The sequence below is a fragment of the Microcaecilia unicolor genome, chromosome 3 (assembly GCF_901765095.1).
Source record: "Microcaecilia unicolor chromosome 3, aMicUni1.1, whole genome shotgun sequence".
NCBI lineage: Eukaryota > Metazoa > Chordata > Amphibia > Gymnophiona > Siphonopidae > Microcaecilia > Microcaecilia unicolor.
Window position 1 is genome coordinate 457,465,957 of NC_044033.1, and position 15,666 is coordinate 457,481,622.

At 46.5% G+C, this 15,666-nt stretch overlaps 1 protein-coding gene across 2 annotated transcripts in view; it reads left to right on the forward strand.

The window, feature by feature from the left end:
• The window catches only part of AGPAT5 (1-acylglycerol-3-phosphate O-acyltransferase 5), a 229,283-nt gene that overhangs the window by 154,325 nt on the left and 59,292 nt on the right, over positions 1–15,666 (forward strand). For both annotated transcript variants that reach the window (XM_030198946.1, XM_030198947.1), the window contains one exon: positions 5,607–5,697. In XM_030198946.1, the coding sequence (XP_030054806.1) occupies positions 5,607–5,697 (91 nt within the window). The remainder of the gene's footprint in view (positions 1–5,606; positions 5,698–15,666) is intronic.

Sequence of the window (15,666 nt, forward strand, 5' to 3'; positions counted from 1 at the left end):
TCTACAGTCTATGTTCCAAAAACACCAAAGAAAGACCATGATCAAGTATTAATATCACGTTCATTGTTAATTTAATCTTGAATTGATAATGTATGTGACTGTTGGGCTGACTGGATGAACCATTCAGGTCTTTATCTGCCATACTTACTATGTTGCTTTGAGGACCAAGGTTGGCCACCCCTGTCCTAGCATGATCCTCTGCCCTGAGAATTTTGTGTTAGGTATTAAGAAACTAGATTTCCTGGAGCAAGCAAGTGAAGGTAGGCCTATCCAATGATGAATTTGCACAACACCTGCAGTGGGGAATAATGGGATCTGGAGAAGCAGTGGGGTGGAACTGGCATAGGAGGATACTGCTATGAGGGGAACAAACTATATGTTCCCAAAGGCACCCTGCACCTGGAAGTACTCCACAGCTGCCAAAACTCCCTAGAGAATGAACTGGCCAGGGTTTCTTCTGGCCAGTTTAGAGCCAAGATATAGAGAGACACAATATATTCCTTTGTGCCCAATTATAAGATGCCATAAGAAAGTCCTCAAGAACTTATGATGCCTATATGTTCACAGAAATCCACTTACAAGGCTTAAAGAGCATACGTAGTTATGCTCTTTAAGCCTTGTAAGTGGATTTCTGTGAACATATAGTTAAAACAAGAGAAATCCACAAACTTAGTAACAGTAGATTCTTTTTCCATGATAGCTCACCTGATCATCACTGCTGGTCTTTCTACAGCAAACAAAATATTGGACATGCCAGAGAAGTAGTCCACCTTCATGGGCTACTGTCTCATATAGAGGCTCATTTTCAAAGCACTTAGACTTACAAAGTTCCATAGGTTACTATGTATGTGCTTTGAAAATATGCATCATAGTCTCTGACCTAGGTACTAGTTCACTGTACAGTTTTGGTGAGAAGTGACCAAGCTCTTGGACATCCAGGTCCATTTATCTTCAGCCTATCACCTTCAATCTGATGTACAGGCAGAACAAATGAACCAAACTCTTGAGCAATATTTCTATTGCTTTTGTAAATATGACTAAATCTACTGAACTCGGTTACTTCCAGTGACAGGATTTTCCTAAAAAATACAAAATGTTCATCAACCAGGTGTTCTCCATTCTCATTTTCACTTAGAGGCAGTTCAGCAATCAGATTCCAGCAGCATCAGATTGGATCTAAGCTTTAAGTGAACTGCATGTGCAGGTTCAGAAGGAATTAGGACAGCAAAAGATAAGGTACAATGTGGGAATCTTTAATCCATTGTGGAGAACAAAGTCTGGGCCTCAAGCAGACACACAAGCAGTAAAAAGTCTGGGCCTCAAGCAGATACACAAGCAGTAAAAGACAAACCAGCAAACTTGTTTAAAAAAATCATGTGACCCCCCCCCCCCCCCTTGTAATTCAAGAACAAATGAGCTCATTAGCATTCAGAGTACAGTTCCATGCAAGCCACATATTCATTTTGTGGTTTTTTTGTGACCTTCCTTAAGTCCCAAAAGTAAAATCCTTTTCTGGATCTGAGACTTCTCCCCCCCCCCCCCTCAATAACAGTAAGTGAGCAGTAGGTGGTGCTTGTTCAACATGATTGTAGGTACATCTGCAGTTATAGTAACTGCTCAAGTGGAAAGGATATGATACAGAGAAGCACAGCAGGGAACCAGACAAGGAACGTTGATGGTAGAAAAACCAGGCCCAAAGACCCCCAAGTGGGGACCAATAAAAGGGGACAGTATTCTGTCAGAGTTGATGGGGATAGAACCTGTGACTCAAGGAGTAGAGGCTGAAAACCTGTGGCAGAGTATTAGGAACTGTACAAACAAGAAAACTATCCTAGCTTTCTATCTTCTGCTTTTCTGTTGCCCTGGCACGGCTTAGAAAATCTCATTGGACCAGCATTGGATATGTCCTGATTAATGATCATATATAAAGAAGGCCAGGGATGGTCCAACAGTCTATTAATGTTTGTCCTGTGGGTGTGCTGTACATCTAGCCTCTGTGATATACAGCCAGTTCTTCACTGCTGTTCCTGATTCCTGAAACTCTCTGGGTCTTTGCCTTTCCAAATAACTGCCATTGTAGAGTGCAAGTACCCCCTTACAATTTATATATTAAAGAAACAGTGATAATTTGGTCTCATCACAAGTAGTTTTTCTTGCAGACCATCTTCCTACCTGCAAATGTTTTGCATATCATCAATTAGTATGTCAAGTGATGCAAGTCTTTTCAACATCTAAATGCAGATCTGTTTTGCAATTTTTCAGTATACAACTGAACTATAATATGGTGTTCTTTTCATTTATTGGTGTTTTTATGTATAAATTAGGGGCCTGGGAAATGGTGGTTCATGTTGCTAGTGACTTTATTGCTAAATGTATAGGCCTCAGCATTTTTTGCTAAATGGCCAGGGATCCAGACATCAGATTGAACCTACCTGTTCAATAAGGCATATCCCACCGACCCAAAATAAATACCTACACTCTGCAACACAGCAAAAGCAAAGCTCATAATGGACGCTATTAATCCTTTCCTCTCCCTGACCTCCATTGTATCAGAAGCACATGTACCTTTATTCTTTTTTTTTATATATATATATTCTGTTTATTAAATTTCAATTACACATTCACATAATATAATATAAATGTCTGAAAATAAGAAAAAATACATTAGGAAAAAATTACTCTTTTCCTGTAAAAGAAAGTTAGGAAATTATACTTAAACTTAGACCACATTAGTTTTGATCAAGACACAAGGTAATTGATAAACACAAAAATATCGTATGAATATATTCAACAGAGAGGGGAGAGCTTAGGTTCCAACCAGCGGTTTTAGCTCCCTGTCGGAGCATTCAGGTTCAATTCAGCGCCACTGCCCTCCTTGGCAATAATAAACTGTCGCATTTTAACTGGGTCAAAGAATACATAATTAATCGTGTTCAAAGAAATTATGCTTCTACATGGAAATTTTAATATAAAAGTTCCTCCCAATGCAAGGATCCATGGCTTAAACCCCGAGAATTCCTTTCTCCTTTTCTATGTAGATTTGCTTAAATCGGGGAAAACTTGTATCTTTGCTCCAAAAAATCACTTGTAAATAAATCTGAAGTAAAGTCTAAGTATGTTGTTTCAATTGGTCTCAAAGGCGAAGGAAGCAAGATGCGTCATGCGTTCAGTAATTGTCTCTAAAGACATTTTAGGGAATGCTGTTAGATTTAACTCCGGTACATGTTCTGCAGGTAATGATTTAATTCCTGTGATATAATATGCCTTAACTACTGGAGGAAGAGCTTCTTTCGAAATACTTAGTACTTCAATAAAATATTTACGCAACATTTCCATTGCTGGTATCAGAGGCGTCTTTGGAAAATTTAAGAATCTTAGATTGTTGCGTCTCGGTTATCTAAGTATTCAATCTTTTTTTCAACATTATCTCTTTCTACAACCATATTTCCCACAAGATTTTGTAATTTATTTATCTCTAATTCATTGGACTCAGATTTATCCTCGAAGTTAGAATTTGCTGCTGTTGTTTAATTTCAGTTACTTCAGTTTTGAATACGTTCGTAGATTGAAGTAGAGATGAATTTAAAACCTGGATTGCATCCCACAGAGCCTCTAAGGTTACAACAACCGGTCTTGATTTCTCACCGATTCTCTCAGATGGGGTTGCCATGATGGGGGAAAGTGAGGCGTCCACACCCCTCACACTATTATCCGTTGTTGACTCATCAGGCGTTGAGAATCTAGCAGGGCCTCCTCTAGCCACTGAAGATTCAATTCGTGGCTCTCCTGCTGGCGTCAAATCCCCTCCGGGTCTCGGCGGGGCTGTCTGCAGAGGCGGACTCAATGATACCGCCTCTAAGCTAAGATCTCCCGGCAGTCCCGGGGATCCAACCAAGGTCAGTACCTATGCTCCTTGCGTTTGGACTCGAAAAGCCTCTAGGGTCGTTTGCCATAGAATTGGCTTATCACCGGGGTTAGGAGAGGCATTAGTCCTGGTTTTACCCTTTCTCTTCCCCATAATTTGGGTTGAGAAAGAAAACTCTACGGTTTGTCCTACGAGAGTCAGGAGCACTCAAACAACACACCCTCTCAGCACGTACCTTTATTCGACTACAATATCACCCTGTATTTGTTTCTTTACCGGTCTTGGCGAATGCCTTTACGGTACTATGTAAGCCACATTGAGCCTGCAATTAGGTGGGAAAATGTGGGATGCAAATGTAACAAATAAATAAATGGTATGTGAGGTTTGTTTTTTCCCCAGATCTGCTAACTTCCCCTAGAACAGTGGTTTTGAACCCAGTCCTCGAGGACCACCTGGCCAGTCAGGTTTTCAGGATATCTATATGGAATATGCATGAGAGAGATTCTTGGTATGCAAATCTCTCTCAAGCATATTCATTGTGGATATCTTGAAAACCCAATTGGTCAGGTGGTCCCTGAGCACTGGGTTGAAAGCCACTATTCAAAAGACCCAGCTAAATTTTGCTTAGGGTGATTTCTAGCCAGAGGACTATGTGCTGAGTACCACTAAAGATCACTGGAAAACAATGCATTTCAACTGGGCAAATGCATTTCAACTAAAACAACACAGAAAAAACACACAGTCTCATCCTCTCATCCCAGTATAACACGAACAAACCCACCAACATAACTACCTCAGACTACACCCTCCCTATCTCAGACGGCCTGAAAATTCTCAGAGTCATAATCGACCAAAACCTCACACTAGAGAGTCAAGTGAAAACTACAACGAAGAAAATATTCCACTCAACGTGGAAGCTCTAATGCATGAAACCTTTTTTCCCCGAGAGAAATATTTTTCAACTTAGTACAATCTATGGTACTAAGCCATCTAGACTACTGCAATGGTATCTATGTGGGATGCAAAGAACAAATCATAAAGAAACTTCAAACTGCTCAAAACACAGCAGCCAGACTTATATTTGGAAAAATGAAATTCGAAAGCGACAAACCTCTACGAGAAAAACTGCACTGGCTCCCAATCAAAGAACGCATTGCGTTCAAAATCCCGGAGAAGCCCCGGGATACAAGACAGACCTCATAGACCTACCAACCAGAAACACATCAAGATCAACACGAACATACCTAAATCTCCATCAGCCAAGCTGCAAAGGACTCAAATACAAATCAACCTATGCATCCAGCTTCTCCTATATAAGCACACCACTATGGAACGCAATACCAAAACAACATATAACCACCTGAAATTCCGGAAATTACTAAAAACTAACTTGTTCAAAAAGGCATACCCTAACGATCCAACTTAAATGCCTTAACCCAGCAACACAACAAAACCAAAGCTCATACTGGACATAACTTAATTCTTCTTCTTACGATTCCCCAGTGTGTGTGTCACATGCACTTTACCACAACCTCACTTTGTATTTGTTATATCCGTTATTGGCAATTGCCTCTACGGTACTATGTAAGCCACATTGAGCCTGCAAATAGGTGGGAAAATGTGGGATACAAATGTAACAAATAAATAAATAACTATCTCATTTAAAAGACAAATTTGTGATGAATTTTAAAAGCTGACAAGCTGTGTTAATAATAAATTGAAAAATATGTTTATCCCACAGATGTATCTTGTGATTTTTCCAGAAGGAACACGTTACAACCCTGAGTTACCAAAAGTCATCGGAGATAGTCAAGCATTTGCTGCCAAGGAGGGTAAGTTCTTCATCCTTTTTTTTTGTTTGTTTGTTTTCATGATTTCCCAACTTTAGAAAACTTAGTAAAAGCATGACATATAAAATAGGGACTATTTTTAAGCAAAATCATTTAAAAACCATTCAAAACTGTTTTGAATTTGAATTAACACTATCCTATATAATAAAACGCACCTCCAACATTCTGAAGCTGACTGCATGGCTGAGGCATTCCTGCTCTCTGTATCCATCTCCTGAATTGACATCAGTACTTCTGGGTTTGTCACAAGCAGAAGTGACCAACCACACGAGGTTTCTCGGCTTCAGAATGTTGGAGGTGCATTCTATTAAATAGGATTGGTCAGTTCCTTGAAGCACAGCCAGAGCTCAGCGTCCTGCACAGTAACGCTCAGACACCAGAGAGAGAGGGGGGGCCTGATACCAGAGAGAGAGAGAGAGAAGGAGGGGGGCCTGACACCAGAGAGGGGGGGAGGTATCTCTGTCACACACACACTCTCTCTCTCACATTATCAATGTCTTTCTCTCTCTCACTCTCACACACTCTATGTCTCACACTGTATCACATTCACTCTCTATGTGTCACGCAGTCACTCACACACTCTTGGTCTCATACACTCAGTCTCACAGAGAGTCTGTCTCTCACACACACTCTCTCTCTCGCACACACTGTATTTGTGTGAAACACACTCTCACACTGTGTCTCACATACGCACTTGCACACACTCTCATTCTCGCACACACTTTCTCTCACAGACACACTCGCACCCAGACTCACTCTCACTCGCACATTCACTCTCTCTGTCTCACACACAGTCACTCTCACATACACTCTCTCAAACATGCACACTCCGAGGAAAACCTTGCTAGCGCCTGTTTCATTTGTGTCAGAAACGGGCCTTTTTTACTAGTTTATGTATAAGATCATACTTAATACTGAAATAATTCCAGTTAATTGTGCCTGACCAGCTGTCATTTTCCTTTCACATATTTTACCGTTTCTTTTCAGCAGCTATACAGATCCATAGCTCACTGTTCTTTTATTTATTTATTACATTTGTATCCCGCGCTTTCCCGCTCATCGCAGGCTCAATGCGGCTTATATAGTAACAAGAGAATACAATCAATAGTAATAGAATCAACAAAGGGGGTATGTGATAGGACAAATGAACAAGGAGTAAATGGGATAGAAGAGGTATGAGAAAAAGGATAGGGATAGGTAAGGCGGTGGAGCGATTAAGGAGAAGACTTTTCATGACTCTCATCTTGTTGGGCAGACTGGATGGACCGTACAGGTCTATCTGTCGTCATTTGCTATATTACTATGTGGCGAGCCAGCTAATCTCACTCAAGCACCTTAAGGTAGACATAATGATACTTTTATTAGTAGCAAATGGAAATCATGGCAAACCGGTATATACTCAGTTACAGCTAATTTTTCATAAATCAGAAGTCAGAATTCAGGTGGACAGAGTTGTTTTGCAGATAATTACAGCAGGTGACAATCAGCACAATTATAATTATAGCAGTCAAATAACAGCCAGTGGGACTTGCAGAAAACAGTGGGAACCTTCCTCTCTCCTATCCTGGGGATGCAAGGATAGCAGCAGATTATAGACACCAGCTCTGCTTGACAAGGCAGGCCTTGCACAAAATTTGGTACTGGTGTCAGCACAAAAGATGTTTCAGCAGACTGTTTAATTGGAGTTCCCAAGTGAAAGTCCTGATGAAAGTCCAAATGAATAAAATCTTAGAATGCAGATTATACATTCTGCCCAGGAGGTGAGTGGTTCCTCTAGCCAATCATAAAAATGCAGAAATAGAGAAAATATGGAAAAAAGCTAATTTATGGCAGATGGCTGGGTGTCTCTGGGAACCAGAGACGCTCTACATTATTGAGTCTTATAGTGCCAGGCACAGCTGATAACAAAAAGTGGCCCAGCTGGGAAACTATGCAGGAAGGTTATTTCTGAAACAAAGATATGCAGTAAATGTGCTCTCTTAACATCATCTTGGAAGGTCTCTTAGTTAGGCCAGAAAAATATATTTGGCTTAAAGAGACAGTCCAGACAATATTCAAAACAGAGAGGGCAGGAGAGGCCCCTCTCTGCTTAAATCACTTGTCTATGACTAGCCCCCAATATTTAGCAGCACTTAAGCTTATAGTTTATTCTCCGAGGACAAGCAGGCTGCTTGTTCTCACTGATGGGTGACGTCCACGGCAGCCCCTCCAATCGGAATCTTCACTAGCAAAGTCCTTTGCTAGCTCTCGCGCGCCCGCGCGCACCGCGCATGCGCGGCCGTCTTCCCGCCCGAAACCGGCTCGAGCCGGCCAGTCTTCTTTCGTCCGCACTCGGTACGGCTGTGTTTTCGCCGTGTCGAGCCCCAGAGAGTCGACCTCGCGCGTCCTTTGTCTAATCGACGTGTTTTTTCTTCGGAAAGTATTTCTTTTCGTTCGGGAAGTGCTCCGCAAAACCCTTTGGGTTCATTTGCCCCTACCCGTATTTCCAGTCTTTGCCCCGGTAAGTTTTCTTTCGTCGTCGGGGTAGGCCTCTTTTCGGCCTCGGTCGAGATTTTTCTCCCTCAAAGTTTTTGGTGCTCATTTTCGTCATTTCGGATTTTGATTTCGCCGGCGTGATTTTTCCGCCCATGACATCGAAGCCTTCCAGCGGCTTCAAGAAGTGCACCCAGTGCGCCCGGGTTATCTCGCTCACTGACAGGCACGCGTTGTGTCTTCAGTGTCTGGGGGCCGAGCACCGCCCTCAGGCCTGCAGTCTGTGTTCCCTTTTGCAAAGGCGGACTCAGGTAGCGAGATTGGCCCAGTGGAACGTTTTGTTCTCGGGCTCTTCGTCGGCATCGGCACCGGGGGTATCGTGTGCATCGACGTCTTCAGCGTCCAGAGCTTCATCCTCAGCTGCCAGTGCATCGAGGCATCGGCCCTCTGCATCGGCGCCGAGACATCGGATAGCTGCATCGACGTCGGTGGTACCGGAACCTCGTCTGCTGATGTCGTCGGACGGTGGTGCATCGTCAGGAGTGCAGGTGAGGGCTGTCCATTCCCCTGCTGGTGGCGGTGAGCCTTCGGGTGGGTCTCCCCCTACCCTGAGGGCTCCTGCGGTACAGCCCCCCCGAGACCGACCTCCTTCGGCCTCGGCCCCGAGGAAGCGACGGCTGGATTCTACGTCCTCCTCGTCGGTACCGGGAAGCTCCGGTGACATGCTTCGTTCTAAGAAATCGAAGAAGCATCGTCACCGGTCCCCTTCCCGTGTCGGTACCGAGAGCTCTGGGTCGCCGAGGGAGTCGGCACCCAGCAGGCATCGGCACCGAGAGGACCGCTCACCCTCTGTTCAGGAGGTGTCGATGCGCTCCACTCTGGACAGCCCGGAACAGCCTCCTCGCCCGGAACAGGTTCTGACGTCGACGCCTGCATCGACTTCCATGCCTTTCTCTGCAGCCGCTCTGAACGAGAGCCTCCGGGCCGTTCTCCCAGAGATTCTGGGGGAGCTGTTGCGCCCTACCCCTCCGGTACCGGCGGTGCTTGCGCCTCCGATACCGTCGAGCGTGGCGCCGGCTGGCCCATCGCCCGAGGTGAGGTCTCCGGCGCCGGTACCGCGTGCGGTGCCGGCTGCCGTCGCCTCCCAGGAAGGCTCCCCGACTACGTCGGCGGAGGGAGCTTCGCCGATGCGGGCGAGGGAGTCTACCTCTCGACGCCCCCATCGTGGACGTGGCTCCACGGAGTCGAGTCGGGCACGGTTGCAGACACAGGTCCGTGAACTTTTGTTTGACACCGAGGGTGAGGCCTCGTGGGAGGAGGAAGAAGACCCCAGATATTTCTCTGACGAGGAGTCTGAGGGTCTTCCTTCCGATCCTACTCCCTCTCCCGAAAGGCAGCTTTCTCCTCCTGAGAGTCTGTCTTTCGCTTCCTTTGTCCGGGAGATGTCTACGGCCATCCCCTTCCCGGTGGTTGTGGAGGACGAGCCCAGGGCTGAAATGTTTGAGCTCCTGGACTATCCTTCTCCACCTAAGGAAGCGTCCACTGTTCCCTTGCACCATGTCCTGAAAAAGACATTGCTTGCGAACTGGACAAAACCATTAACTAATCCCCACATCCCCAAGAAGATCGAGTCCCAGTACCGGATCCATGGGGACCCAGATCTGATGCGCACTCAGTTGCCTCATGATTCTGGAGTTGTGGATCTGGCCCTAAAGAAGGCTAAGAGTTCTAGGGAGCATGCTTCGGCACCCCCGGGCAAGGACTCTAGAACCTTAGACTCCTTTGGGAGGAAGGCCTACCATTCTTCTATGCTCGTGGCCAAAATCCAGTCTTACCAGCTCTACACGAGCATACACATGCGGAACAATGTGCGGCAGTTGGCGGGCTTGGTTGATGCTCTCCCCCCTGAGCAAGCCAAGCCTTTTCAGGAGGTGGTCAGGCAGCTGAAGGCGTGCAGAAAATTCCTGGCCAGAGGGGTGTATGACACCTTTGATGTTGCGTCCAGGGCCGCTGCTCAAGGTGTGGTGATGCGCAGGCTCTCATGGCTGCGTGCCTCCGACCTGGAGAATAGAATCCAGCAGTGGATTGCGGACTCGCCTTGCCGTGCGGATAACATTTTTGGAGAGAAAGTCGAACAGGTGGTAGAGCAGCTCCACCAGCGGGATACCGCATTCGACAAGTTCTCCCGCCGGCAGCCTTCAGCTTCTACCTCTACAGGTAGACGATTTTTCGGGGGAAGGAAGACTGTTCCCTACTCTTCTGGCAAGCGTAGGTACAATCCTCCTTCTCGACAGCCTGCGGCCCAGGCTAAGCCCCAGCGCGCTCGCTCTCGTCAGCAGCGTGCGACTCAGCAAGGCCCCTCGGCTCCCCAGCAAAAGCAAGGGACGAGCTTTTGACTGGCTCCAGCAGAGCATAGCCGACATCCAAGTGTCAGTGCCGGGCGACCTGCCAGTCGGAGGGAGGTTGAAAGCGTTTCACCAAAGGTGGCCTCTCATAACCTCCGATCAGTGGGTTCTCCAAATAGTCCGGCAAGGATACACCCTCAATTTGGCCTCAAAACCTCCAAATTGTCCACCGGGAGCTCAGTCTTACAGCTTCCAGCACAAGCAGGTACTTGCAGAGGAACTCTCCGCCCTTCTCAGCGCCAATGCGGTCGAGCCCGTGCCATCCGGGCAAGAAGGACTGGGATTCTATTCCAGGTACTTCCTTGTGGAAAAGAAAACAGGGGGGATGCGTCCCATCCTAGACCTAAGGGCCCTGAACAAATATCTGGTCAAAGAAAAGTTCAGGATGCTTTCCCTGGGCACCCTACTTCCCATGATTCAGGAAAACGATTGGCTATGCTCTCTGGACTTGAAGGATGCCTACACACACATCCCGATACTGCCAGCTCACAGACAGTATCTGCGATTTCAGCTGGGCACACGTCACTTCCAGTACTGTGTGCTACCCTTTGGGCTCGCCTCTGCGCCCAGGGTGTTCACAAAGTGCTTGGCTGTAGTAGCAGCAGCACTTCGCAGGCTGGGGGTGCACGTGTTCCCATATCTCGACGATTGGCTAGTGAAGAACACGTCCGAGGCAGGAGCCCTGCAGTCCATGCAGATGACTATTCGCCTCCTGGAGCTGCTGGGGTTTGTGATAAATTACCCAAAGTCCCACCTTCTCCCGGCGCAGAGACTCGAATTCATAGGAGCTCTGCTGGATTCTCGGACGGCTCGCGCCTATCTCCCAGAGGCGAGAGCCAACAACTTGTTGTCCCTCGTCTCGCGGGTGCGAGCGTCCCAGCAGATCACAGCTCGGCAGATGTTGAGATTGCTGGGCCACATGGCCTCCACAGTTCATGTGACTCCCATGGCCCGCCTTCACATGAGATCTGCTCAATGGACCCTAGCTTCCCAGTGGTTTCAGGCTACGGGGGATCTAGAAGACGTGATCCACCTGTCCACGAGTTTTCTCAAATCCCTGTATTGGTGGACGATTTGCTCCAATTTGACTGTGGGACGTCCTTTCCAAATTCCTCAGCCACAAAAAGTGCTGACCACGGATGCGTCTCTCCTGGGATGGGGAGCTCATGTCGATGGGCTTCACACCCAAGGAAGCTGGTCCCTCCAGGAACGCGATCTACAGATCAATCTTCTGGAGTTGCGAGCGATCTGGAACGCTCTGAAGGCTTTCAGAGATCGGCTGTCCCACCAAATTATCCAAATTCAGACAGACAACCAGGTTGCCATGTACTATGTCAACAAGCAGGGGGGCACCGGATCTCGCCCCCTGTGTCAGGAAGCCGTCAGCATGTGGCTCTGGGTTCGCCGTCAAGGCATGGTGCTCCAAGCCACATATCTGGCAGGCGTAAACAACAGTCTGGCCGACAGGTTGAGCAGGATTATGCAACCTCACGAGTGGTCGCTCAACTCCCGAGTGGTGCGCCAGATCTTCCAAGTGTGGGGCACCCCCTTGGTGGATCTCTTCGCATCTCGAGCAAACCACAAAGTCCCTCAGTTCTGTTCCAGGCTTCAGGCCCCCGGCAGACTGGCATCGGATGCCTTCCTCCTGAATTGGGGGGAGGGCCTGCTGTATGCTTATCCTCCCATTCCTCTGGTGGGGAAGACTTTGTTGAAACTCAAGCAAGACCGAGGCACCATGATTCTGATTGCTCCTTTTTGGCCGCATCAGATCTGGTTCCCTCTTCTTCTGGAGTTATCCTCCGAAGAACCGTGGAGATTGGAGTGTTTTCCGACCCTCATCACGCAGGACGAAGGGGCGCTTCTGCATCCCAACCTCCGGTCCCTGGCTCTCACGGCCTGGATGTTGAGAGCGTAGACTTTGCCTCTTTGGGTCTGTCAGAGGGTGTCTCCCGTATCTTGCTTGCTTCCAGGAAAGATTCCACTAAGAGGAGTTACTTCTTTTTATGGAGGAGGTTTGCCGTCTGGTGTGACAGCAAGGCCCTAGATCCTCGCTCTTGTCCTACACAGACCCTGCTTGAATACCTTCTGCACTTGTCTGAGTCTGTTCTCAAGACCAACTCTGTAAGGGTTCACCTTAGTGCAATCAGTGCATACCATTACCATGTGGAAGGTAAGCCGATCTCGGGACAGCCTTTAGTTGTTCGCTTCATGAGAGGTTTGCTTTTGTCAAAGCCCCCTGTCAAGCCTCCTACAGTCGTTCTCACCCAGCTGATGAAACCTCCTTTTGAGCCACTGAACTCCTGCCATCTGAAGTACTTGACCTGGAAGGTCATTTTCTTGGTGGCAGTTACTTCAGCTCGTAGAGTCAGTGAGCTTCAGGCCCTGGTAGCCCATGCCCCTTACACCAAATTTCATCATAACAGAGTAGTCCTCTGCACTCACCCTAAGTTCTTGCCAAAGGTCGTGTCGGAGTTCCATCTGAACCAGTCAATTGTCTTGCCAACATTCTTTCCCCGTCCTCATTCCTGCCCTGCTGAACGTCAGCTGCACACATTGGACTGCAAGAGAGCATTGGCCTTCTACCTGGAGCGGACACAGCCCAACAGACAGTCCGCCCAATTGTTTGTTTCTTTTGATCCCAATAGGAGGGGAGTGGCTGTGGGGAAACGCACCATATCCAATTGGCTAGCAGATTGCATTTCCTTCACTTACGCCCAGGCGGGGCTGGCTCTTGAGGGTCATGTCACGGCTCATAATGTTAGAGCCATGGCTGCGTCGGTAGCCCACTTGAAGTCAGCCTCCATTGAAGAAATTTGCAAAGCTGCGACGTGGTCATCTGTCCACACATTCACATCTCATTACTGCCTGCAGCAGGATACCCGACGCGACAGTCGGTTCGGGCAGTCAGTTCTTCAGAACCTGTTTGGGCTTTAGGATCCAACTCCACCCCCCGAGGGCCCTGTTTGTTCTGTTCCAGGCTACACTCTCAGTTAGTTGGTAAATTTTTTAGGTCAATCTCAGTTATGTCCTCGCCGTTGCGAGGCCCAATTGACCATGGTTGTTGTTTTGAGTGAGCCTGGGGGCTAGGGATACCCCATCAGTGAGAACAAGCAGCCTGCTTGTCCTCGGAGAAAGCGAATGCTACATACCTGTAGAAGATATTCTCCGAGGACAGCAGGCTGATTGTTCTCACAAACCCGCCCGCCTCCCCTTTGGAGTTGTGTCTTCCCTTGTATCTCTTTTGCTACATACGAGACTGGCCGGCTCGAGCCGGTTTCGGGCGGGAAGACGGCCGCGCATGCGCGGTGCGCGAGAGCTAGCAAAGGACTTTGCTAGTGAAGATTCCGATTGGAGGGGCTGCCGTGGACGTCACCCATCAGTGAGAACAATCAGCCTGCTGTCCTCGGAGAATACCTTCTACAGGTATGTAGCATTCGCTTTAAAACTTGCTAGATCGCTCTAGCTGACAGTGATAGTCAAAAAAGTTTATAAGAACTCCGATATTAGATAGGAAAGCAAAATGGACACACAGAGAGGACAGTGGTTTTAAAAAGAAAAACGTGAGGGTATAGGAAGGACTTCTGCTGGGGACTCAAAGCAGCTGGTCAATCTGGCCCTCAAACGTTTAGTGCTTATGCTGAAGCCCACTAACTTGTGGATGTTCCGAGGGCGGTGTTGGCACTTATACAGTTAACTGCCAATATTCAGCCCTTGAACTCTTTCGGCAGCCATTTTGAATCAGCGCCGGGAAAAAGACAGTTTGCAGACGTGCTGGGCAGGAAAGAGGGGGCTCTTTCTTGCCCCGAAGAGGTCACTAGACCACCAGGGCACCATACTAAGGTAAAGGACGGGAGGGGAGGATAGGTTGCCTATCTGCCTGCCAGCCTTGACTGTTCATCTGCAAATCCAAATAGGCAGGCTGGAAAAACCCGCCTGGTTGCCTTGCTGTGTCCTCAAAAAGTGGACTTGTCCGGGTAAAACCGGTCTTATGGTAACCATAATCTCGGTTTACATTTGGAGAGGTTTATATTCAATATTATTCGGTACTCCCCCAAAGTAACACATTGCTCCAAAATGGATTTATTAAAAAAAAGAGTTCAAAATAATTTCTTCTGAAAAATAAAGAAAAATGTTACCTAAAATTGCATCCTACCCCAGCCATAGTGGAATAAAACGTATGCATCAGGGCAAATTGAACATTAGTGAAATCTTCACAATGTTCTGCATGCCTCTCCACATGTCTTGTAAAACAGACAAACAAAAAAATATCCACTGTGTTATCTGAAAACATTCTCTTCCTTTATTCAGAATTTTAAAAGTTATCACAGCCAGTTTTACTTTTACTTAGTTACTTATAAATGGTGATCACAATTTTAGTAAAGAGGAAGTCTTCTCTGGCTTCTCTACTCAATTGGGTAGACCAAGGAGGTTTAATAAACAGGAGTGGAAGTGACCCTATCTAGTCCACTGTAAGCAAGGAAGTCAATTAGGACAATCTAAGTTTCCCCTTCCCAGTGCAGCTGTAATCCCCGTTCACTCAAAACAAAGCAAGCAAACCTATGAGCTGCTGCATCCATATTGTCCTTTGTTTATTGTTGGTCCATCTGTAACAAGTCTAAAGCTCTTTCAGTTGGATAGGCAGTGCCTTTAAAGTTGGAGGACAAAAGTTTTTTGTTTTTGTTTTTTACTTATTGGACAACTTTTTAATTTATTTGAAAGCTTCACATATGTAAATATAAATATCATGAAATAACAATTGAATATCAGTAAAACAGCTTTAAAAAGTATTATAGCTGGTACAAACAGCAATTTTAAACTCTGTATTATGTGCTCATTTTTCTACACTAAAACTAAATAAATACACTGTATACAATACAGATGGCCAAATTTCAGTGAGGATCTTAAATGTTGTTGTAATCTGCCTTGGGAAGCCTGGTGTTATAAAGATGATGGAATATATTGAAATTAAATGGAAGTAGAATTAAACTCTCCTTTCATTGGGGCATATGGAATCACATCTTCATCAGTTTTGTAGAAGTTTACCTTTTAGATACACGAATGGATTATTCTGTTT